We start from the raw sequence: 22,874 nt of genomic DNA on the forward strand, positions 1-22,874 counted from the left end.
AAGGGCATAAGTTAGAGCAAACTAGTCTAGAGGTGAGACTTCAGATACTCCCCCTTCCATTCATCTGATAAAGCCAGCTCTTTCCACTTTCTTTTGCTTGCATTCTCCAACAATTCTCTCTTTCCAACAACAGCAGAGTTGCCAATTAGCAGGATTTGTTTGATCCTATATTTTAAAATTATTCACAGAAAGAACAGTTCTCATTAATATTTCCTCCACAAAACAGTTTGTTTCCTTTCAAACCAGCTATGTACTTTCCCTCTTGTGTGTTTGAGTCAACAGGGTTTCTCTGCAATTCCTGTTAAAGAGGATCAGTTGGTTTGTTATTACTGTCATTTAGTCAGCCTTCAAGGAGCCAAGCAATTTCCTGTAAAACTGAAAATACAAAGAATTGTGTCTCTAATTAAAGACGTAGCAAGCTGTAGAAAGAAACACCAGGCAGCAAGGCTGAGAAAATGGTATTACTGGATATACTGTGGCTATGACAGTGGTGATGTGGATAAGCAATGGTAAAGTGGTTTGGGTTTTCTTCATGTTACTTTATTTGTTGCTGTGCAACTCTTAAGATTCTAGGCTTTGTATTTAAAACAGCATGCCCATTCTCATACCCCTGTTGTATAGGAAAAGAAATTATTTATACAAAATATCAGGACAGTGCTTGTTTCTTTGTTCTTTCTCTTTAATGGAAAATGTTTTTGTCAGTCTGGCATTTCGTATTGCTTCTATCTCTATGGTGTTGGGGGAAATAATGCACTTACGATATTCTTTTTAAGAAGGAAGCTGGGAAGAGAAAAAAGTTAGGAAAATCCATCTGGACTAGAGGAGCAAAAAGATTAGAAATACATGCTGTGTGTGGATAAACTGGATTACCTTTGAAGAAGGGTTGCTGGAAGATGGTTGTGTGGATTTGTGGCAAAGGATTTGTGATGAGACATGAGAATAGTAAAAGATCTTAGAATTTGACATGGAAGACTACTTGCTGCACAGTCTGAGAGGATTGTTTGAACAAGTGCTTTTGCAGGGCAACTGGCCCAGTTTTTACTCAAGTGCCTGATGTCTGCTCACTGTATGGGACTTGGGCCTTGAGAAGGTTCTGATATAGCTAATAGATAACCAAGGAAGTCTCCTGGCATTTATTGCTCAGGTCAGCAAAAGCTTCAGTAGTTGTAGTGATCTGGAAATTAAATCTTCCTGCAAATGACCCAGACCTAGAAGCTCTCTGAGATTGGAAAATAACTGTAAAAGAGATTTCAGGCGTTCATACCTGGTAACCCACCATGTGTGGGTTTAGAACTGGGCTTGGATGCCTCCTGGAACTACTCCCAGCCAAGAGATGGAGAGGACTAAAATCCACAATGTAAGCAGAATTTCCCAGATTCAGTATAGGGCACAGGAAAAGTATACTGATGCATGTGCAACAAATACTATATTTGATGGGTTTTGCCTGGGAAAGTAGTGGAACTGTTTATAGCATTGCCTTCCTAATTTTCCTGTTCCATAAGGAATCCAAACTAGTGTGTCTTTCCATGTAAGCATTTGTCTAATTTCATCACTTCCACATCACAGGCCCAGCCTGTGCCATGCATAGCTATTTTCTCTACCCGTGCAAATAATTGATACTTTTTTAAAGTAATACTTTTGCTGTGTGCCTTCCTTCTGTGTTTCTGTTTATTGTCACTAGTGCAGACACTTTATGAGTGTCTGCCAGCCTCATGTGCTCCCATGATCTCCTGCTGGGCTGGCCAGCAGCATTAATCACACAGGTCTTGGGATAGGCATGAGCCTAATGAAATTGTATGGGAGGGAGAGCCAAAATAGTCCAGCTGTATGACTGTGTTCCCTCTCTGTGATATGTTTATGGTCTAGTGCTAACCCTGTGCTAACTTTCTTCTTCTGCTGCCTATACCCAGTGTCCTTGGGTTACTCTGGAGTTGACATGAAAGGTTATGACCTGAGGGGTAGGAAGCAAGACTTAGTGGAGCCACCTGTGGAAGAGAAGAGTTACAGATCAAATTTATTTTCTATTGTAACAATTCTATGTCTCTGAGACATGAATTTGATTTTTTTTATAGAAGGATGCATTTCTTTTGGCAGCTGGCCCTTATAAATATTTGCATACCAGTTTTGATCAGGTTTGTGCCTATTACCTTTCTGCTATTGAAGTTAATAGGAGCCTGAGGAGTGGCCAATAAAACCAGCATCTGATTTTTCCAATTAATTTGATTACAAACTATGTGAGGCAAGAATTTCATTGGTTTTACAGCAGTGTCAAATCTCAGCTAGATAAGAACAACTTAACAGCAAACATTAGTAGTTTGAAAAGAAATAAAGCAGCTAAATTAAGTTAATTACTTGGCCTTCTGTATTCTGCCTTGCCTCTAGTACAGAATTGTGGCTCTAATCATGCAACAGTCAGCCAGCATTGTCACTGAGCTGCTTTTTCCAAAGTTTGTAGCTTATCTGTGTAATTAAGTTCTAGTTTGAATGGTGCACACAGAAGAGGCAACCCTTCTAAAAAATACTGGAAAAAACCCCACACCTCTAACATTAATTCTTAAGATACTTTAGGAATGAAGACACAAACACTATACTTAATACTGTAAATAATATTTTTCATGTACCTGCCAAAACAGAGACGTAAAAAGCATGTTAAGTGATTAATCTAAACTGAAGCTGTATTTGCTGATGTTTCTAAAGGGAAAAATAAACAGCATCGTACAAATGTAGCATTGTCATAATTTTATCTTTTTAACTCTGAAACTTCACAGTGAATTTCAGTGCATTTCAACCCACAGTTTAAATTAATTTGCCTCTAGATCTGTTTTAGTATAAAATTGTTTGGTTTTTAATACTAAACTTGGTTAGGATAGTTTAAACTTCCAGAAATGACAAGCAGTTTGACATTTCTCCATTCTAAATATCCAGAGTGTGTTACTTTCAGATGAAGTGTATTACAGAGAGTAGGATCACTGCATTTTTTTAATGTAAAAAGCTTTTAAGGGCAGCTGAATCAGTAGTCAGCAGTGGGCAGGATATTGAACTTGCATCAATGTTGACATCGCAAATAAAGCTCATAATGCATATCAAGACCATCACATACTGAGTTTCTAGCAAAAAAAACATATTCCAGTGAACTCAATGCAAGTTTTTCCAGGACTTCACTGGGGGCCAGGATTGCCCCTAGTATTTCTAGTTTCCTTGAAATACTCATCATCTGCTTTGAGTTTCACAGCTACACTTTTCTAAATGCATAGGGCATAAAACTGAGTGCTAAAGGTTCTCTCTCTTTTTTTAGCAACCTCAGAGCATAATGTGTAAGACATTGTACATTACTAGTCTTTGTTTCAGTCTTTTCATCCAAAAATCAAATGGGTAGCAGGAGGCAATTCAATGGGATAGATCTGCTTTCTGTGACAGGTCTCAAGGCATGTAGTTGAAGTGGTTCAAGTGAAATCATCCATTCTCCAAAATCAACACTGAAAAACAGAAAAAAAATTGCATTTTGCATATTCATTGCTTTCACAGTTAAGCAGCTTAGAGCGGGTTGCTGTACCTGATTGAGACAAAGGTTACCAGGCTTTATTTTGATCAAAATTCCTTGTCCTGGAGGACTCGGAAGTCTGCCGAAGAATCTATGAAATTTTTTTAGGCATCTCCTGATGTGGAACAATCTTTGCAGCTGTTAAACACACCTTTCCAACCTACAGAGACTGGAAAATTGCCCAGCTGTAAATTCTAGAAGAGGACTATGTTGTAGAAATATAGCTTGCCTGGTCTGTATCACAGATAAGCTCTTTGTGCTCCAGCAGCCAACACAACAATATGGAGGGAGTTCTCCTAACTCGCCGAGGTGCCCTGTTTGAATGCAAACCTGCAAAGCTGACAGAGAGGACCTATTATCAGTAGTTCCTGAGTATGGTACTGTAGAAACAGCTGACAAATGACATGAGGTGCCATTCTCTTGTTTTTTTTAATGTCAGAGAATTGAGGCTCCTGTTAGAAACAGACTACCACTATGAAACTCTAGGAAGACATTCAAAAGGTTTCTATGCAGATGGAAAGGCTGCTCTACAGTTTCAGCATCAATGTACTTTAAGGTTCTAAAGCAGTGTTTTTCCTGCTAAAAAGAAAAGCAATTGGATGAATACCTTGCAAGTACAAATGTGCTGGGTTTACAATGTCATTTTATGAAAGAAATGAACAATGTGCTGGGCTAAGAACAAAGCACAGCACTTCAGTTACATTTCATTCCATCTCTAGCTTTGTGCTTCATTAAACAACCAGGAGCTCCCAGGGTGACTCAATCCCTCTTAAAATGTTTGTAACAGAACTGACAGTTGATGGGCACTTGAGAAACAAAATTACCTTTTTCTCACAGACAGTCTTAATTGTTCCTTGCTCCATGTCTGAGGTGTGTAAAATATAGTCTATTTGATCTTGTACAAAGTAAAGAAATTAACTAAAAACCCAAATCATAACCTTCCTTGTAACATTAAGGGATACTATAGAAGGAAAGATAAAGGACACATTCTCATTCATCTTCTGTTTCTTTTTCTTTCAACCAAATTTAACTCAGTTCAACCAGAAGGGTATTCTCCTGCTGAATTCCTTGCCTTTTCAGGTCATCAGGTGTTAACCTAAGTGTTCCATTTACCACCAGTCCAGGTGGCTACAGCCTGGCTTTGCTCCAGGAATTCTTAGTTTGTCCAAATGTACTTCTAGCTATTGGTAAACCTTTTGCTCAGACACATGTTGTAACTCTTTAATTAACTGTTCTTTATTATGTATGCGTTGAATCTCATGTTACACATCAGAACTCTGAGGCAAAGACAAGTAAATCACTTGTGAGCTGGAGATGGGGGGAGAAGGAGCAAGAAGTCATAGCTGTGTAAAAACACTTGTAAGAGGCCCCATTAGATGTCAGTGAGGCTGCTTCATTAGGTATCAGTTGTCACTGTCAACTGATCTCTTTGACTGTTGTACTTTGATAGATTGCGGTTGACAGAACAGTATCTGTCGCCAGTTCATGTGACAAAGAGGAGCTTAATTTTTTTGATCTAGAGGTGTTGACTTGCTTTGGTGGATTTTCTACCTCCTCTGCATATGCCATGCAGCTGTTCTTATGTCTCAGGTCTGTATTTTAACTCCTGCTGTGGTTAATGTGTGAATTCAGGTGAGAACATGTAGTGGCCTCCTTACTCATCAGCATGGCCTCACAGTGAACACCCTAGGAAAAGGTAAAGTGGTGTTTTTGTCGGTGTTTGCAACGGTACCATTCCAGAGATGTCAGCATCAGAAACCTTTTTCAAGCCAGAACTTCAGTGAAGCTTTGGGTTTTTTTTTCAAATTGAAAGCAAGTATCCAGCCATAAGTCCTTTGCTTTACACTGGAGCATTAAAAATGGCAGTAGCAAAAAGTACTTGTGGCAAAGCCTGCAGCTGCTCCTCAGGAAAAACAGCACGTTTCCATTACTGCATAGCCACTGTAAAAAGAAAAATAATCTTCTTTTTAATTTTTTTTTTCTCTGATCTTCAGAGTCTGCTGTAAAAAATACGATTTATAAATTTCAAATAATAAGATTTGAATTTTTGAAAGAGTGGATGTAGTCTGGACATGGTATTAGGATGCTGTGACTCTTTCTAACTTGGTTTCCCAAGCTGCCTGACATATCAACTGCTGAGGCTGCTTCACCTCTTCCACTATAAAATGTTGACGTTGTTTATGTACTTCAAGAGGACTGCTTAATTAACAACAGCTTGTGGAGTGATTTCAAGATGGAAAAACATGGCAATTACTGCAAACAGTAAAGGCACTGCAGGCTAATTTTCATTGATGATAAAGTTGATTAACAAATACACAGCTCTAATAAACACTGTTACTGCTTTTGAGTGCAGGAGCAGGTGAAGAGTTGCCATGAGAACGGATGCAGCTGAGTGTGCTCAGTTCAACACTACTGATGTCTCTTTATTATTATAATTGTGTTCATTGATTACTAGGAGTAGATTTACCAAAGTGAGGGAGAGTCACTCCCTTTTAACTCTGCCTGATGGTATACATGCTTTGTGTCGTCTCAAAGGAAGTGAGAGTATCACTTCTTAGAGCCCCCTTGTGATGGGCTGTCTCACAGGGGGTTGCTGACACAAAACCAACAAAGGGGTGTAAGGCACCAAAAAGATGCTCTGTAGAAGATGCATAATTTATGAGCATTGCCCTTTTTTAGTTTTCAGTGTTAATTGTCAGCACCCTGAAATTTGTTTAACTTTCTCTTCCTTAAGACATGGGAGGTGATTTTTTGGTTTTTGGGGCTTTATTTTGGTTTTTTGTTTTGTTTTGTTTTGGTTTTTGTTTTGTCTGTTTGTTTGGGGTTTTGTGTGTGTGTTTTTTGGGGTTTTTTTTTGGAAGAGGGGTGGCTGGGGTGTTTGGGGGTTGTTGTTTTTTTCTAAGTTAAGGCATTTTTCAGTGACTTAGAGCAATACCAATTATCTTCTACCTGGTAGTTTGAGAATTCGAGGAGAGTTGTGTTTTTCATCTGTCCCTACCCATTTGTTTTACTTTGTTAAATCCAGCTCCAGAAAATGGTCCACTGGGTAGTAAGAAATTAATTAATGTGAAAATAATCTTTTTTCTTTCCCTGAAACAACTAAAACTCTCATTTAAGAGGGATAAATACAGGTAGAGAAGCCACACCTCATTATTATCAAACTCTGTCTTGTGAGTTGTTACTTGTTGCTTTAGCAGCACAATTAGAAACATGTTTTTAAAAGGACACATTGCTTTCTCTTGAGTAATGATATGTACAGCCCTTCTCTGCCATGTTCTTATTTTCAGTAAAATGTTTACTTTATTTTAAATAGCTAAAGTGATGCACAGGAATAGTTACATGGGACCATTGCTAATTGCTATGGTGAACTACCATTGTCTATCTACAGGGTAGAAATTGCCATAGTAAAATGCCCTTGTGTCTTTACATCAAATCAGATATGGAAAAAATACAACTTGATTTTGCAGATCTGATTCCTAGGCATATTCAGAAGCAAGTCTGCTATATAAATTACTTAATGGGAGTTTACTGTCTTCCTCCTGTCACTACACAGTCAAGTAGGCAGAGCAGTCTGCTTTTGTCACTGTACCATCAAAATCCAGGTAGTCACTTGCAAAGTTCATATCAGTTATAATGCATAACACAACAGAAAGATTCACACAGTGTAGTGTGAATATAATTTGAGCATGATGTGCTCTAATAAATAACTGCCTGTTTTTGATTATTAGAGCCTTTAATCCTGTTAGATGGTGTATGTAAGGCAGAGGACCAGATTAATTCTAGATCCCAGTTGAGACTGGAAGGTTGAGCTGTGCTGATCTGATGAATGGCCAATAAATACAGACAATCACAATGTCATTTTAATAGCCTCTCTAGGAAAATGAGTAGTATTTTTCTTTAAATGTCTGTTTACAGCTCATCACCAGGAACATAACATCAGTTTTATTTTTCATTTCATGTACCAAAGTTGAGAGTGCATGCTTTAGAAAATAGGCTCTACACATAAATTCATAACATAGCACAATGCAGTATGTCATTAAAAAGAAAAATAATGCTGTTTGGGAATAATTTGAACAGCTTGATTTTTCCTGGCCATTACTTAAGAACTTGAAACGTGAGGTGTGTTAAGTTAATGAAAACTACCCTACATGAAATATTGACACGACATAAGGACTTTGTGCCTTTTTTATCAAGCACAGTAAAAGCAGAAAATACATACCACTCCTTGACTGATCTCACATCACAATATTTTGATTACTATTAATAGTCACATGCCTCAATAACCTTGAGAACTGTGGTACATGAACTGTGGTACCACTGTGTTTGGTGGCAGAACTGACTCCTATAGGTTTTAGTACCTGCAAATTGTAGCCTTAATGGTGAACACAGAAGCAAGGATATGTTTTTATTTATTGAGATATGTTATTACAATGGCAAAGTCCCTTCGTCCTTTGTCAAAGAAATTTTTATTCCCCATTAATTGTAATTAGTGCTTCATAAGAAACTAAGTTTTGGTATTCTATATTTGGAAATCAAGGATTTCAAAATTTTTTAGAAGAAAAAAGGGAATGCTTTTTTGTATGCATTATTGCTGCACTCACCTCTGAAGTGGAAGTTGCAGCTAAGCCTTTCAGCTTGCAGCTGGAAAGGAATGTTTGGTGGGGGTGAAACTCTCTGCTAGGAGATCCAAAAAGGTTTATTGTCTCAGCATTTGTTATTTTACATTTTCATCTGATGTTGATAGCTCTTCTCTGTCTATTGTATTTTATACATTTAATCCTTAGCAGCAGGAGTCCACTCCTGCTTTCAGTGCTCTGCTGACTTCCTTTCTCATCTCCTTGGTACTTTTCCAGACCTGCAGCTCCCACTTGTCACCCCAGACTGTTCTGGCCAGCCTGGACTGTCAAGGGCCAGCACCACAAGAAATGTGTCCCAGGGCAGCACAATCACTGAGCAGGCACGTGCCTCCCATCCGCAGCACTGGTGGAAGCAGAGCATGAGCACTAAGCTGTAAGTTAATGATAACCCACCCTCAGAAACTGCCAGTGCTTCAGCACACAGTTGTTTGGGAGTCAAGGATGCAGAATGGAGCAAAAGAGGAGACTACAGCAGATGGAGAACCTGGATGTATTGCATCTCATACTTGCAGAATGTTTTTTTCTGTTATTAGCCAAGTTTGCACATGTCTTGGTATAAACGTCCAAGTCTTTATGTTGAGGCATTGAAGCACCTCAACAGATAAATATAGACCCAGAAACACCCCAGAACCTTTAGGTCTCAAGGTGACTGAGCTGTTTCCTGCTCCTATCCTTGCTTTGCCGCTACCACGGACCCTCATGTGTAGTTCTTTGCACAGAGATTCTCCCTTAAGGTGAAGAACCAAGAAGTACTTGATAATTCGTCTGGTATCAAGTGCTGTTTCCTACACCACACTATTTCACAAATTTTATGTTCTGGGGACCTGCTGTTATGCAAAGGGCAGAAAAGGTTATCCTTAAGACAGATCTTATTAGACTTACTTAACAGATAGCAGAATTGAGGTCTGAAAAGGCCACATATTGCCAAAAATTACACAGAAATGGAAGAAGAGCCCTTTGTCTTTTACCAGTGATCAGTCTTAGAGACCAATAATTTCTGTAGTCATCTTCCCATTGAATTTTCTGTGAGGTAAATTGATACTCAGAGATTTTAAAAAGACAGATTAATAGCGCCATTGTGAATATGCACAAGTATAGCTCAGATTTTCCCAAGTAATGAGCTTTTAAATAACAGGTTTTTTTCTTGGGTTTGCTTTTTTTCTGTTCTGTTTCTATGTGTCTGGCTTTCTTTGTGTGTACTGTGGTAGCGGTAGGCCAGTTTATAGAGAGCTGTATCACTTCTTAAACAAAGTTACTTGCAGAATTCTTAGGTTTAACTGATTTATTATGGGTTATTTCTAGGATCCTAGTCTTTCATAATATTTGAAATTACTGGCTTTCATTAGGGGAAATACACGGCATCACATGTTTCTGTCCCTTTATTACAGAGAAAGTGCTAACAATAGTGCAGTCTTTCCATAGGTTTGGGTGGGGATGTTCTTCTGAATTCACTACAGATCAGCATCATATAGGATACCTTGACTATGTATTTCTGATATTTAAGATGCTTGGATTTCTTTAATTTAATCTTGATTTAATCTTTCACTCTGAATATTCTGGATTTGTAACACTTAATTATTCCCACAATGCAGTTACCCATATGTACCCTCAAACATCACTCCCTGGAAATATAGTTCCTTCATTTGTTTAGAAATTAAGGGTTAAAAATGCTGAAATCAGTAAAATGACTTGATGTAAAGCTTTGTTCCAGCCTACTTGATTTAATCTACTGTGTTGCTTAATTTAGGGGAAAAAGGGCTAATTTCCTATTTCCACGAATTCCACTATTTCACTATTTTCTTATAGCTCATTTTCAAAAGAACTGTAATATATGCTACATATATTTAATGCTACAACAGTAATAAATGCAGCATATTTTTATTTCTTTCCAGGAATCAAGTATCAACTACATCAGACCACAAGGACATCCTTAAAGCTCAAGACCTTTCTGTAATCATCAAAGCATATGTGCTTGTGACATCCTTAACACCTCTGCGGGCATTCATTCATTCAACCACCATGGTCTGGCATCCGCCCAAGAAGAAGCATTTTACCATAAAGGTAAAACATTTAATTTCCTCAGCTTTACATCTTTTAGGCAAAGTACATAGGCAGAAAACTAGAGAATATATTTTTTCTCTTTTACCCCTTCTTTATTAGCAGCCCACAGCCTACAGTGAATATTCTCCTAATATCCAGTTTTCATTTCTCAGAACAAGTGGAGTTTGCTTCATGAAGCAGGAAGGCATTGCCCTATGCACTGGGGGCCTGGGATTTGCATGTGTCCAAGCCCATTTTTATTGGTGACATTCGACAGTTAGTTGCAAAGTCAGAGTTTTTCTCTAAAGCACAGCAGTTTGGGTGCTGCTGTGCAGTAGCAACTTTTGCTGGGATATTGACAGTGTTGTGAAAAGGGGAAGTAAATATTTAAAACAGTTTGTTTAGATTTTTTTTTTTAGATGCGGTAAAACAGACTAGAGGAGGGTCAGGGCACTTCTAAATAAAGGGAATGAAGTGTACCATGGATAGGATGGTTCCCCCGTGGTCTCAGTTTTATGGAGAAGGATGTTTCATATGTGTCTTAGATTAATTCTGAACATGTCCAAGTGCATGGAGATACCCCTCTCTCTCCACAGCTTTCTTGCTCAGCAGCCCCATGGACTTGCAAATATGCCTTCCTATTCCTTTCTTCTTCTAGCAGGGGACTGTGCTTGTAACACATCAGCTCCTTGTGAAGAAACTACAGTTGTGCCACTGCTTCTCTTTTGAAGAATTAAGGTCACAACATGACAATGATTTATTGAGGTTACATAGATCAGCTCCTGCAGCAGCTGTTAAAGGATGGGTGTGCTTTGCCCATGTAGACTTCTTGGGGTAAGAGCAGGTCATGGCTTTGGATGAGTCTGAGTTGTGGTATCACTGTCAGGTCTATTGATGGTGTCAGCCGTTTGGTATGTTCTACAATTTTAGCTCTCACCAAGTGGAGTGCCTAGCTTAAGCTCATTATCTAATTCTAGTCATTGAAGAAACAGACACCTCTAGAGAACAAATCATCCTACTCAATTTAGATACCAGTTTTGGAATGAGTTTCCTGGTGAAAGCGTTTGCTTCCTTCTATGGGCTATGACATTCTTAGAGAACATGGCAAATTCTCGATTGCCAAAATTAGGTGAGTTGAATCTACTTCTCTCTTGCCCCCAACTTAAACTATGGAAATCCATAGAGATATATTACTTTGTCATGTATTTTCCTCTGTTTAGATTTGTGAAGAGTAATGGTCACTTGCTTTCAAATCCTGGGATTCAGTTTTGGTCTATGTTTATTAAAATAGCACAATATCCAGCAGCATCACTGTTGCAGCTCAAGTAGGACTACGTTAAGGGCTAGTAGTCATTACTAATTTTGATTTGGCTCTGAAAAACAATTCCCAGCGGGGGAAGTCTGCTGAACAGGGTGCCAGCCTCCATTTACAGAGCACTTTGGCAGCTGAAGAAGCAATAAAAATGATAGATGGAACTAGCAGTGCATCTATAGGGGTTCCAATCTATTTACTGCTGTTGGGGTGTTATGCCTTCCATAGCTTCAGACAAACTCATCAAAATTGTGAAAAAAACCCCGAAAGATAGGCACCTTTTGTGAAAGAAAACACATCTGTAGTGATGTAGATATTGACATGCAAATTAACAAAATGATGGAAAATGGGGTGTGTGAGGCTGCTTTTCAGCACAGTGTGCCCTGTAAAGAACATGGAAGGGGGCAGAGAACTTCCAGGAGAAGGGAGACACTGAGAATTCATAAAGTGGCTAGAAAGCACTACTGGGAAAATCATATAGAGGGTCTGTATTTGATTCAGAGGCAGCAGGTGGGTCACCCATCAGAAAATTCTTGGGAGAAGATATGAATTCAGCCATTGATATCTTTTGTTAAGAGATTTTGTCAAATTCCTCAAAAACTTCATGTAGCCCTCCATCAGTTGCCAGTGTGGCATACAATTCCAGTAGAGTCATCCCTCCCAAAGTAGCCAGTGGAGCAATGCATACTTGTAGCAGCCAAGGAGCCTGTTTCAGAAATCTCCTAAGCTTCAAGCTTCTGCCAGCTCTGTTTAGGATGGAAATTGCCACACTTTGAAGCTTCAACCTGTCAACATACAGACAGAATCTCCAAGACCTGTTTTTTCCACTGATTGACAGAATACCCAACAGGGACTAAATAAGCCTAGAGGGAAGACTTTGGTCTGGAAAAATTTGCCAGTGTTTTTCCATAACTGACTGAGTTGGTTTTTTTAATATTTTTTTTTAATGCAAATTTCAATTATCTGCTTTCAGTAATGTTATACCATAATTAAGAGACCTCCTCAGTGTGTATAGACCTCTGGTCAGGAAATTTTTTCTCATACCAATATAATTACAACATTTTTAATGAGAAATTCATCCACATTTATGGTTAACTTTGTTTTGCTATCACAAACTCAGTATGTTAAGTATGTTCAAAATTCTATCTCCCATGTACAACAATGCCTTATGGTTGCTAGGAGTTACTAGAATGTGGGAAATATGAAAGGGAGATTTAAAAGAACAACTGGAGATGGGGTAGCTATATGATATCAATGATTGAGAGAAACTGTGTAAAGAAAAAACAGGAGTTTCATTAAATAATACTGCATTCCCCACTGCCTTTTTGTTATTAAACTACTGCAAATGATTTTTGCAATGCATATTTGCTTTTTATTGTCATAGTGGCATGGCTTCTGAATGATTCCTTGAATAACCATTGGTCAAATGGCAGTTCAGGAAGAGTTCAAGTGTGTTTTGCTCACCAGCTGCCAGGCTTTCTCTGGATTATACATATTTCAGTATTTCATTTCAGAAAGCAAAAGAAGGTAAATCCCGAGCTGTCATGAGGATTTTGTGTGCAGTCAAAGGGTAACAAAAGTGCGGCTCTAGATTTGAGCCCAGCATGGGAAGATACAAGAGATGCAGGGGAGAAAAAGGCTTTCTTCCACACAGATGTTTAGATATGAGGCTTGTGTAATAGCCCTATTTCTTTGAGGAGAGTTGGAAACTGCTTATTTAGACCATCTGTGTGTTGAAAAAATATTGATAAAATAGAAGCTTTGTATTTTTCATATTGTACCAATAAAGAGAAGCATCTCTGTCAATGTATGCAATAATTCCTTTTGTGTTAATCGACATTATATATGTGTATTTAGAAGAATGCTGACCCCTGAATAATTATCTCCTTTATAGAAACCAGTGTGCAAACCAGTAGTTTATGATTAATTATTTCAAGGCTTAACACACTGCTTCCTTTGCCCTGCCATTAACCTTTCTCAACCTGATTCCAGTGCTTTATGAAGGGATTCACTTTTGTAGACAGAAGTACCACATCCTGCATTATCAGGGGAGGTTCTTCTGTGCTGTCAGCAACTTCCCTTGGCCCCTGCTATGGCTCATCATCCTTTTGCTCATCCAAAATAGACAGGTGCCTCCTGGACTTGAATTAGTTGACTGATGTTCTTGCATAACTCTTGATGCGCTCGGATGAAACCGTTCTTAAGTAATTTTCCAGTCATGAAGTGCAGTAAGTATAATTTATTAAAGCAGTGCTATGATGTGAGTCAATATAACTGGCACTGAAACTCTCTTTGTGTATTATGCATTTGGAAACTTGAGGAAAGAATTTTTATTTTTTTTTTGTCTTAACATACATGCAAATAAAGCTGGACCCTCACCTTTACAGGAAATCAATCTTAATATGACAGGCTGGTCTGGTTTTGAGCCAAGCGTGGTGGAAATTGAGTTGCAGTATCGCCGTCAAGTGGCCAGCTTTGGTACTACTTGAGTATTAGCCGCACGTATTTAAAGTGAGATAGAATGCAAACATACATATAGATAACGAGTAAAATTCTTGCAAACAGCTGAAAGGCTTGTGATTTTTTTCCCTTTATGTTTGTTTATTTGTTTTTTAATTTCATATAATTTCCTTGTCACTTACAGGAGCAAACACACAAGAAAAATTACCATAAATTCTTAATCAATTAGATTGCAGGGTTATTTGGGACTAAAATTAAATTTGCTCTTTAGGTTCTGTTAGAATGCTGTAATGCTCTTCTTTCTGGGAGACTGAACATAATACAAATGCTATCTCTGTTTTCTTTCCTCATGGTATCTGTAACTTCTCTTTTCATTGATATAAGAACAGAAGTCTTTCTGGACTGGAGGAGATCAAGGACATGCTTAGTCTGATACTCCATTTGTGGCAGTCAAGAGAGCATCATGAAACTGTGTAACAGGACAAACATAAAGTGGTAATGGTCCCTAGACAGACTCTATCTATTTCTGGTAACCTGTGGGGTTAGAAACACAAAACTGAAGTGTAATGAATATATGTCTTGATGTTTAATAAGATCCAGTGGGCTTCTTTGCATACAATTCTCTCCTAGATTTTTAAATTTATGAATGTTTTTGGTCTTAGCAATGCCTTCGAGCAATGATACTGTACAGATTATTTACATGTTCCTTGAGAAAGAGTATTTGTTTGCTTTAAAACTTCATCAAAGTCAAATATGACTTGATTTCATATCCTGAATTCTCATCTTAAAAGAAAGAATAAGAAATGCTTCCTTCTTTGTCTTCTTCATCTGTGTCAACCTGTCATGCAGTGCACAAATAAAATTCTTTCTTGAGTTCTTTTCTGCTTTTCTCATTCTGAATGTTCCTTATTTAGCCAAGTTAAGAGCTTGAGAGTGATTGTCCTCTACGACATGTGGATATGTCATAAGTTTTTAGACTATTATCCTGGCTCTTAGCTCTCTGGTGTTTTTCCAGTTCACCTATCCTCTTGCTTTGGCTGTTCAATCCAGTCAGCTCTCTAAGCATGCCCTTCTGTGGCTTCCAGCTTTCCTAGACCTGCCTCCTATTATCCTCATTCTTCTCATCTTCCCTTTTTTTTTTAATTCCAGTTTCCCTTAGTCAAGCTGATACACTTTTGGCTCTCACAGCAACCTGGGAAATACTGTTAGTAAACAACCATTACTTTTCCACTAAAATGTCAGAGCTGAGTTGGGAAACCATTCTTAGTTCAGTCTCAGTCAAAAAGCTGAATTTCATGGTAGCTGGAGCTGGTGAGTGGCTTTTTGCTTTTGGACTTAGTCTTAAGAGCAAGGAGCTTTGGAGAAAAGAAACCTTTCTCAGATGGCCTTTTCTTCTCCATGTAATTAAGTTATAAAAGTGTTAAGGGGCAAGATGTCAGGGTTTTTATGAACAATTTTTTTTTTCTGGACAACTTAATATCTTTTTAAAAAACTTTCGTAATGAAAAATATATACAGAAGCGGGAAATCTACTGTTAAAAATAGCTGGACACTAATGTGGTTTCCCCTTTCATCAAGTGCCATGTTAGAGCTGCAGAGATAGGGCACATCATAACAATAAATCAGGAGTGGAATAAACAGATTTACCTGAAGCTAATGAAATAAACTTATGATAAAATACTGAACTGTTTTCTCTGTTTTTTATTCTGGAACCACTGGTACATGGCTCATGAGTACATTTTTCTTCCATTACATGGCCTTTGACTATCTTTATGCCCTCTGGTCAGTGGAAAAGGTCTACCTGTGCTACCAGAAAATATAGGAAATAGTTTCATTGCTAAGTATGCTTCTTCCTTGCCTTCTGTGTGGAATTAGTTTTTATTCTTGCAGACATGTTAGATATTTAGATACTTCCATACATATAATCAAGGAGATTCTTGTTTGTGTGTAAAAGAATATTTTTATACCTATGAACAACTACTTATGCCCAAAAGTATTTGGACCTGGTGAAGAAATTTCACCAAAGACAGATCCAGTAAGAAGAATGAATGTACAAAAGTGAACTGAGAGAATAGAGCCTATGTTGAAAGGTTTTAGTGATTTACCGAATTTATTCAAGCTATTTTCAAGAAGAGGCAATTACTGTAAGACCATGAGAGCCTGAAGATCCAGCTGATCAGAAAGAGTGCAACAGCTCCAGTGCACAGCAGAACAATCTGGAGAGGATGCCCTTTGCTACTTCAAAAAGGGTAATTTCTTGAAACCAAAAGTCATGCTTTCACCACTCAGACATAAACCTTACTTTCAGCTCTTATCCTGATAACTTTTTCTGCCATGTCATTTTGAGGGCTACAACTAGGAACCAGCAAGATCTTTCAAAATCGATTAATAGAAATACTCTGAAGTAGGATGTTCTAAATCCCAAAATGTAAACCTCAAAATTGCATTGAATTGCTCAGTAGTGGTCTCTTTTCTTCTACCTCCTTGCCTCTGAGGTAGATTCAGAGCTCATCTATGTCTCCAAAGGGGAGTTACTGTTACAGGAAAAAACGTAGGAGTTCACATTGTTTAACCAAACCCAGAAGTGTCTAACTGATGATATACAATCAACTGGCAGCCAGTAATTATAATATACCTTCTATCAATTTCAGTAACAGAAGAGATAAATCATTATACCAGACACTTAAACACTTCATTTAACATTGCACATTCCTAAACATCCGTCTGTAAATACTCTTGGGAACTCTAGTGACATCTGCTCATTCACCCATGTTTATCCAGCCTCCATTTCACAGGCAACACAGATGACACAGTCCTGCTCTCCTGGGATGCAGTTTCCCTTCTTTTGTGCGTCTCTGCTTGGAGAAGAGGGAGGCCCTGCTCTGTGGTGCCCATTTCACATATACCTATGCAGGACCTGTGCCCATCCTTACATCTCAGTATTCCCTGAAATCTAGGCAGAAGCTGTGGTGCCAGCAGGCTGATTTGTGGCAGTGCCTGACCAGGTTTTGGCTCCTGCTCTCTCCACCCTGAGTCTCTCCCATGATGCAAATTTTCATGCTCCTTTTCTATTATTTCCCAAGCTGACTACTCCTTTGTTTCAAAAGTCACTTTGTCATTTCCTGATTATTATTTAACCTTGCTGATGGTCACATTCTTCTTTATCATAGTAAATTTGGTCAAACATCATCCCAGACAGTTCTGTGTATTCTAGACACACAGGTGGTGTTGTCCGTGGGCAGGCTGTATGAGCACTGCAGTGATAGATCTCCTGTCTTCAGTGTCTCACTTAGATTCCCCAGGGGAACCAAGCAACTTTAGATTGCAATTAATGTCACTGTTTTGAGACATCTGCTTTAGGATGGCATAAATTATGCTCTTCAAGCATCTGTGTTCTGCAGTGAGGTGTAAAAGGAACCTAGATGTTTAGCTTGTACATAGACATAAGCCATGTCGTCTTGTGTGGGATTCCTCCACATTACTGGCCCCTGAGTGACTTGTCTTCATGTGAGCTGTGTCTCTGAACACCTGTTGCAATCAACAGAGATCTAATCAGTGCAGTCAGTAAAGGAAGGTGTTCTAATTTTGCATTTATGGCCATTAATGTTAGTTAAGGACATGTTAGTTAATGTTAGTTGAGAAAAATCTTTTTTTGTTTCATAAGGAGGCACGATTGTTTAGTATTGAGCTAGAAAGCAACCTCAGAAGGATCACTACAGTTTGATTTTATACTCTTTCTCAGGGCTATCCTCAGCTGACCATTCAGGTAACTGCCCCAGGCTGCTCCAGCAGCTCTCCTGAGAAGTTAATTTGCAGAAAAATTGCCCAAGGAAAATTTTCTTGAGGGAATTACTACAGTCATCATAACATTCATCCCAGTGAGTGCCACACTCTTCCACTCTTCTTCAGGCTCCATGACTCCATGCATGAAATTTGCAAATGAGAATTCCTTTGTCAATTAAATTGCATTTTTTTAATGTGTCAGACCTTTACCTGATGATTCAGTGTATTTTTGAGGAGCCAGATGGATTTATGTCATTGAGATTATAAGGCTAATTTTAATGACTACAGATTTTAAAAACTGGATGTCAAAATGGGTGAAAAAAAAAGCATCATAAAATTAATATTGAGTTGGCCTTTTTTTTTTCCCAGTGGCTTTTCCTAAAGCAAGAAGTTATCGTGCAATGAAAGGTCAATGAGTTTAAATTAATCTAAAGAGTGTTTCTAGTTCATTCTGCCTTTACAGAAATGTACTTGATCCATGTAACTTGACTGCATTTCCACACTTCTGTAAGGCATTACATAAATAGTTGGAACATATCTCCAACTGTATGAGTCCAGTATCTGGATGAACACCTCCAAGCTTCTAAAAAGTCTTGCAATTCTGTATATAATGGAGTCATTGAATAAAATAAATGTGCATGTCTGCATTTAGTCTTACAGTCTACTAAAATTTAAACTCTATTCTTCTGCTTAAAAATTAGCCAGCCAGAGGTCAGCTTTGTCCCAGAACAGGTTCCTGCAATTGCTATCAGTATTTCCTACTCTGTCCTCTTTAAATCGTTCAAAGCTTCTATTAATCACACTCTATCAATGGTGAGGGTGAATTTTGCTGGACAGGCAGTCAGTTTCCTTTGAAAGTGAGAGGATCGGCATCAGTGGTGGTCACTTGAAGAAACCTTCAGCTCTTTAATATTTTGCAGTTGAACACAGATATTTATATACCTTTATTCACTCAGAAAAACCTGAGGTTGCTGCAGATTTTCACATATTATCACTCTTAATCCATACACTTTAAATTTTTCCTATCTGTTGCTGTAAACCCTGTGGAATCTGTTGGAGTCAAACTTAACCTGAACTTATTTAAATAGGGTTCTTTTATGAATTGGAATTTAACCTGAGTTTCATTAAAACCTAAGTATTCATCTCATCTCATCTCATCTCTATTGGCCCTGAACCAGCCTGACTAAATATTTATTTTCACCATTGGCTTAGAATAAACATTGGTCTCAAACCTGATATCCTCCAATGAGAACCTGTTGAGCAATGTTTCTGTTCTAGGCTGGCTAAGGAGGGCTGTAACTAAAATGCAATTTCTTGGGGATGCCAGTTCTATTTTAATGCCTGTTCTGGTGGCAACAGTTGACTATTATAGCTAACAGCATGCTCTGATTACCAGTAGGTCAAGCTAGCCTGTCTTCATCAATTGTTACTAGAAATGTATGGATTATGTATCCTTTGTGTTAAAGTGCTTGGGAATTAATGGTGAGGGAGGAAATGAGCTAATGGTGCTCTTACTCTTCCTTCCAGTAATCCCCATCCCTCCTTATAAAACTCTCCAGCTCCTTCTATTCCCTGTGCAGCACAGTAGACCATCTTCTCACTTATTCCTTCAATACCCACTGGAGATTTAGGAAGTTAAAGAAAAGGTGCAAGTCAGAGTAGTGGGAATGTAAGTTGTGTGCAGAATCTGGCAGAGGTGCTGTTAATAATTCCAAAATTCAGAGAAACCACCTTGGTGAGATGAGCCTTCATTTTAACTTTTTTCTTTATTTACCTGAACAGTTTAATTAACTGCTTTTGTCCTGAACGAGGAGCTGAAGTGGAACAATTTCACTTTAAGATGAATCTGAATCGGAACTGATTTGAAAAATGTGGAGCTTCTTGTTCTTAATCTTTGTACCACTCTGTGGGAGAAACACAGCTTTGGTGGTCTTAGACTTTGGGAAACAAGAACTTCTCCACCTGTTTTGGAGATGAAGTAGAGCATGATGTGAAGAGCTGCATAATCTCTAAATAATGCATCTGGGACTCCTTTACCCCATAGGCTCATGGAACTGCAGTACACATGGAAAACATTCTATGGTATAGAAATACAGTGTGATTTAATTCAAGATTTCAGCATCATGCAAATATCCAAAGAACAGAGTTGAGGAGTGCAACCTTTGCTTCACCATTTCCTGCAGTCAGAAGTTTAATTTTATAACTTCAGCCATATATATCATTGCCATTTTTTTTCCTACTGGCATTTCAAATCGCTTTGCTAAAAAGATGAAAAAAAAGTCCCAGGCACTATAAACCTTCGGCAAAGATCTGTGCATGGGTCACAATTCTTTTAGTCAGTAAAACTTAGAAAGGCAACCACTTGTTGAAATGAAAACAGAGGTGACAAGAACAGAAAGGAAAACAGACCAAATTCCTACCCTTCAGTTATTTACCAGCACAACTGGATGGAGTTAGTGAAACGGAAGAGAGCAAAAAGCTAAGGAGTATCAATGTTAGCTGCATATTTAAGTATCTCCCATGTCTGGCTGATAGCAATGTTACAGTATTTTTTAAAAAGGGAAAATAAAAAGTGCTTATTACATTTAACTACAATATGGTACCTGAAGAAACTGAAAGCCATTCATCTGTGCCAGTGCAGACCAGTGTGCTTGAAAGTATTCATGCTAACAAGGGGAGAATGGGAGACTCCAAAGCTGTCTAGAAAACTCTGTGGACTAGGGTGGAGAGAAGTATGCTATAAGTTCTGGTGTCAGCGCAGTGAATGCATCATAGCACATCAGGAACTAGCAGTGTATGCAGAGATCCATACTGGGTCTTTTCCTGTTCAACATCTTTGTCTGGATGATTGAGCAGAGTATATACTCAGCAAGTTTGCTGATGACAGAAAACTGGGAGGAGTCGCTGATACAGCAGATGATGATCCTGCCACCTGAAAGGATCTCAGCAGACTGGAGATAGGGGCTGACAAGGACCTCATGCAATTCAACATGGAATTGCAAAGTCCTACACCTGGGAAGGAAGAGCCTCAGGCACCAGCACCTGCTGGAGGCCAGCAGCTGGAAAACAGCTTTGCAGAAAAGGGTCTAGGACATCTAGCTGACCATCAGCCAGAAGTCTGCCCTTGTGGCACACCTGGAGTACTGTGTCCAGTTCTACATTCTCCAATACAAGAGGCATATGGAGAAAGTCCAGGGGTGGGTGGGGGGGCAGGCAATAAGGTGATTAAGAGTCTGCAGCATTCCTTATATGAGGAAATGCTGAAAGAGATGGGACTATTTAGCCTGGATAAGCTTCTCAGAGGCCAGAGGGATGTCACCAAAGTGTATGAATAGCTGAAGGAGGCTTTAAAGAAGACAAAGTCCCTTTTCAGTGGTGCCTAGGGACAGAACAGGAGGCCGTGGGCACAAGTTGAAACATGACATGCTCCTTCTGAGCATCAGGAAACACTTTTACTTAGAAGGTGACCAAGCACTGGCATGGGTTTCTCAGAGAAGTTGTGGAAGTCTTTATCCTTGGAGGTATTCAAAAGCTTTCTGGACACAATTCTGGGCAACTGACTGTAGATGACCCTGCTTAAGCAGGGAGTTTGGACCACATGACATCCAGAGCTCCTTGTGGTTCTGTGATCATGCTTTGGAGCCAAAATTTCACATTAAATTTTGTTGTGGACTTTTACCAAGGCCCACGCTTGGGAAACACATCTGCTGTGGATATATGTTCATGATTATAGCAGTCCAAGGCAGATAGAGAGGTGCCAAGCATATCACTCCTCAGGAGGGTTGTCTACAGAAGCCTACCTGCTTCCATTATGTTACACCACTGGGGCATGTATAAGTGGGTGATAACAGGAAATATATACTGGTATTTCTAAATAAATGTGGTAGCAAAATTTCCAATCAGAGAATTTTCCTTTCTTAGTGTTAATATATGTTCTGCATATACTTTACATGCTTTATTTCTGAAGATAGTATTTTTTGCTATGTGAAAGCGACTCTTTGGTAATACAGTACTACTATATTATCTAACAGTTTTACATAGTTCAGACCTTAACTGGGTTCTGTGCTCTATGATAACCCCAATGGAAATTCAAAGGTACCTCTTTCTTAGCACTGAGGACTCTGATATTACGAAATCTGCCTATGTCCCACTTTTCATGGGTCTCTGTGCTGCTTCAGTTTTTTCCCTGAATCTCTGTCTGAGGTGATGATAGGGGTGAATTTGCGTGAGTGATGAAAGCACCTGAAGACAGTGCTGTGCAGGCCAGCAAATAGGCCTTTGGTGGGGATTCATGAGTCTGAAAACCACAGTGCAGTGGCTGATCATTTTTCCAACATCTTTCTTCTATATTCTATTTAAAGCTTGTTGACCAGGGGTAAGGATTTGTAGTGAAGGTCAAGGGGGATATCGCTTGGCATATAAATGAGATAATAATAAAATAATAATATTCTCTATAAATATATAAATATATAAGATAATATAAATATAATAAATAATGTTCTCTAATAAAAGAGAAGGCTTTTACTTTGAGTGTGCTATTACCCACTGATGAAGATACAATAATTTGTGAGTTTGTTTGCCTAGAACCAGTGACAGCAAAATGTTTTATCAAATTAAGCCTAGATTCTGAGCAATATTTCTTAAAATGGTTAATAAAGATTTTGTTTCTGATATACTTATTTGTAAATAAAAAGTCATTCTATATTAGTGTGCTGTGTGAAGCTTTTCATTCCACTTCATTGTACAAATGAATAAGAATTGTAGGTAATATTCCAAGGCAATTTTTATCAGCCTTTTAATTTATGATTTTAAGCACTGATTTACTGTATAAGATCAAAAATATATGTATTCTCTTTCACAGCTGAAAAGGTTTTTTGAGATATTCTTCAGAAACAGTTCTCCCCAACAAGCCTTTAACAACATGAAGGAGGCTATAAACAAACTTCTACTTATAACTGAGGTCTTCAGCAAATCATCTCCCTCAGGACCAAATTCTTTCAATCAGTAAGTGACTTGCAGTAGTCATTGTAATTCTAGTGTGAAGATAGCTCCTTAGAATAGAATAAATATTGCAGAGGATACAAAAATCTTAAAATAAAAAA

The 22,874-nt window shown here is 38.5% G+C and overlaps 1 protein-coding gene across 2 annotated transcripts in view; it reads left to right on the forward strand.

Moving 5' to 3' along the window:
- The window catches only part of CPED1 (cadherin like and PC-esterase domain containing 1), a 148,333-nt gene that overhangs the window by 38,999 nt on the left and 86,460 nt on the right, over positions 1-22,874 (forward strand). For both annotated transcript variants that reach the window (XM_005519235.3, XM_014248889.2), the window contains exons 6-8: positions 8,395-8,551; positions 10,071-10,239; positions 22,634-22,776. In XM_005519235.3, the coding sequence (XP_005519292.1) occupies positions 8,395-8,551; positions 10,071-10,239; positions 22,634-22,776 (469 nt within the window). The remainder of the gene's footprint in view (positions 1-8,394; positions 8,552-10,070; positions 10,240-22,633; positions 22,777-22,874) is intronic.

Source organism: Pseudopodoces humilis, chromosome 5, assembly GCF_049639895.1.
Source record: "Pseudopodoces humilis isolate 2021_Gansu_Grassland_sample_001 chromosome 5, ASM4963989v1, whole genome shotgun sequence".
NCBI lineage: Eukaryota > Metazoa > Chordata > Aves > Passeriformes > Paridae > Pseudopodoces > Pseudopodoces humilis.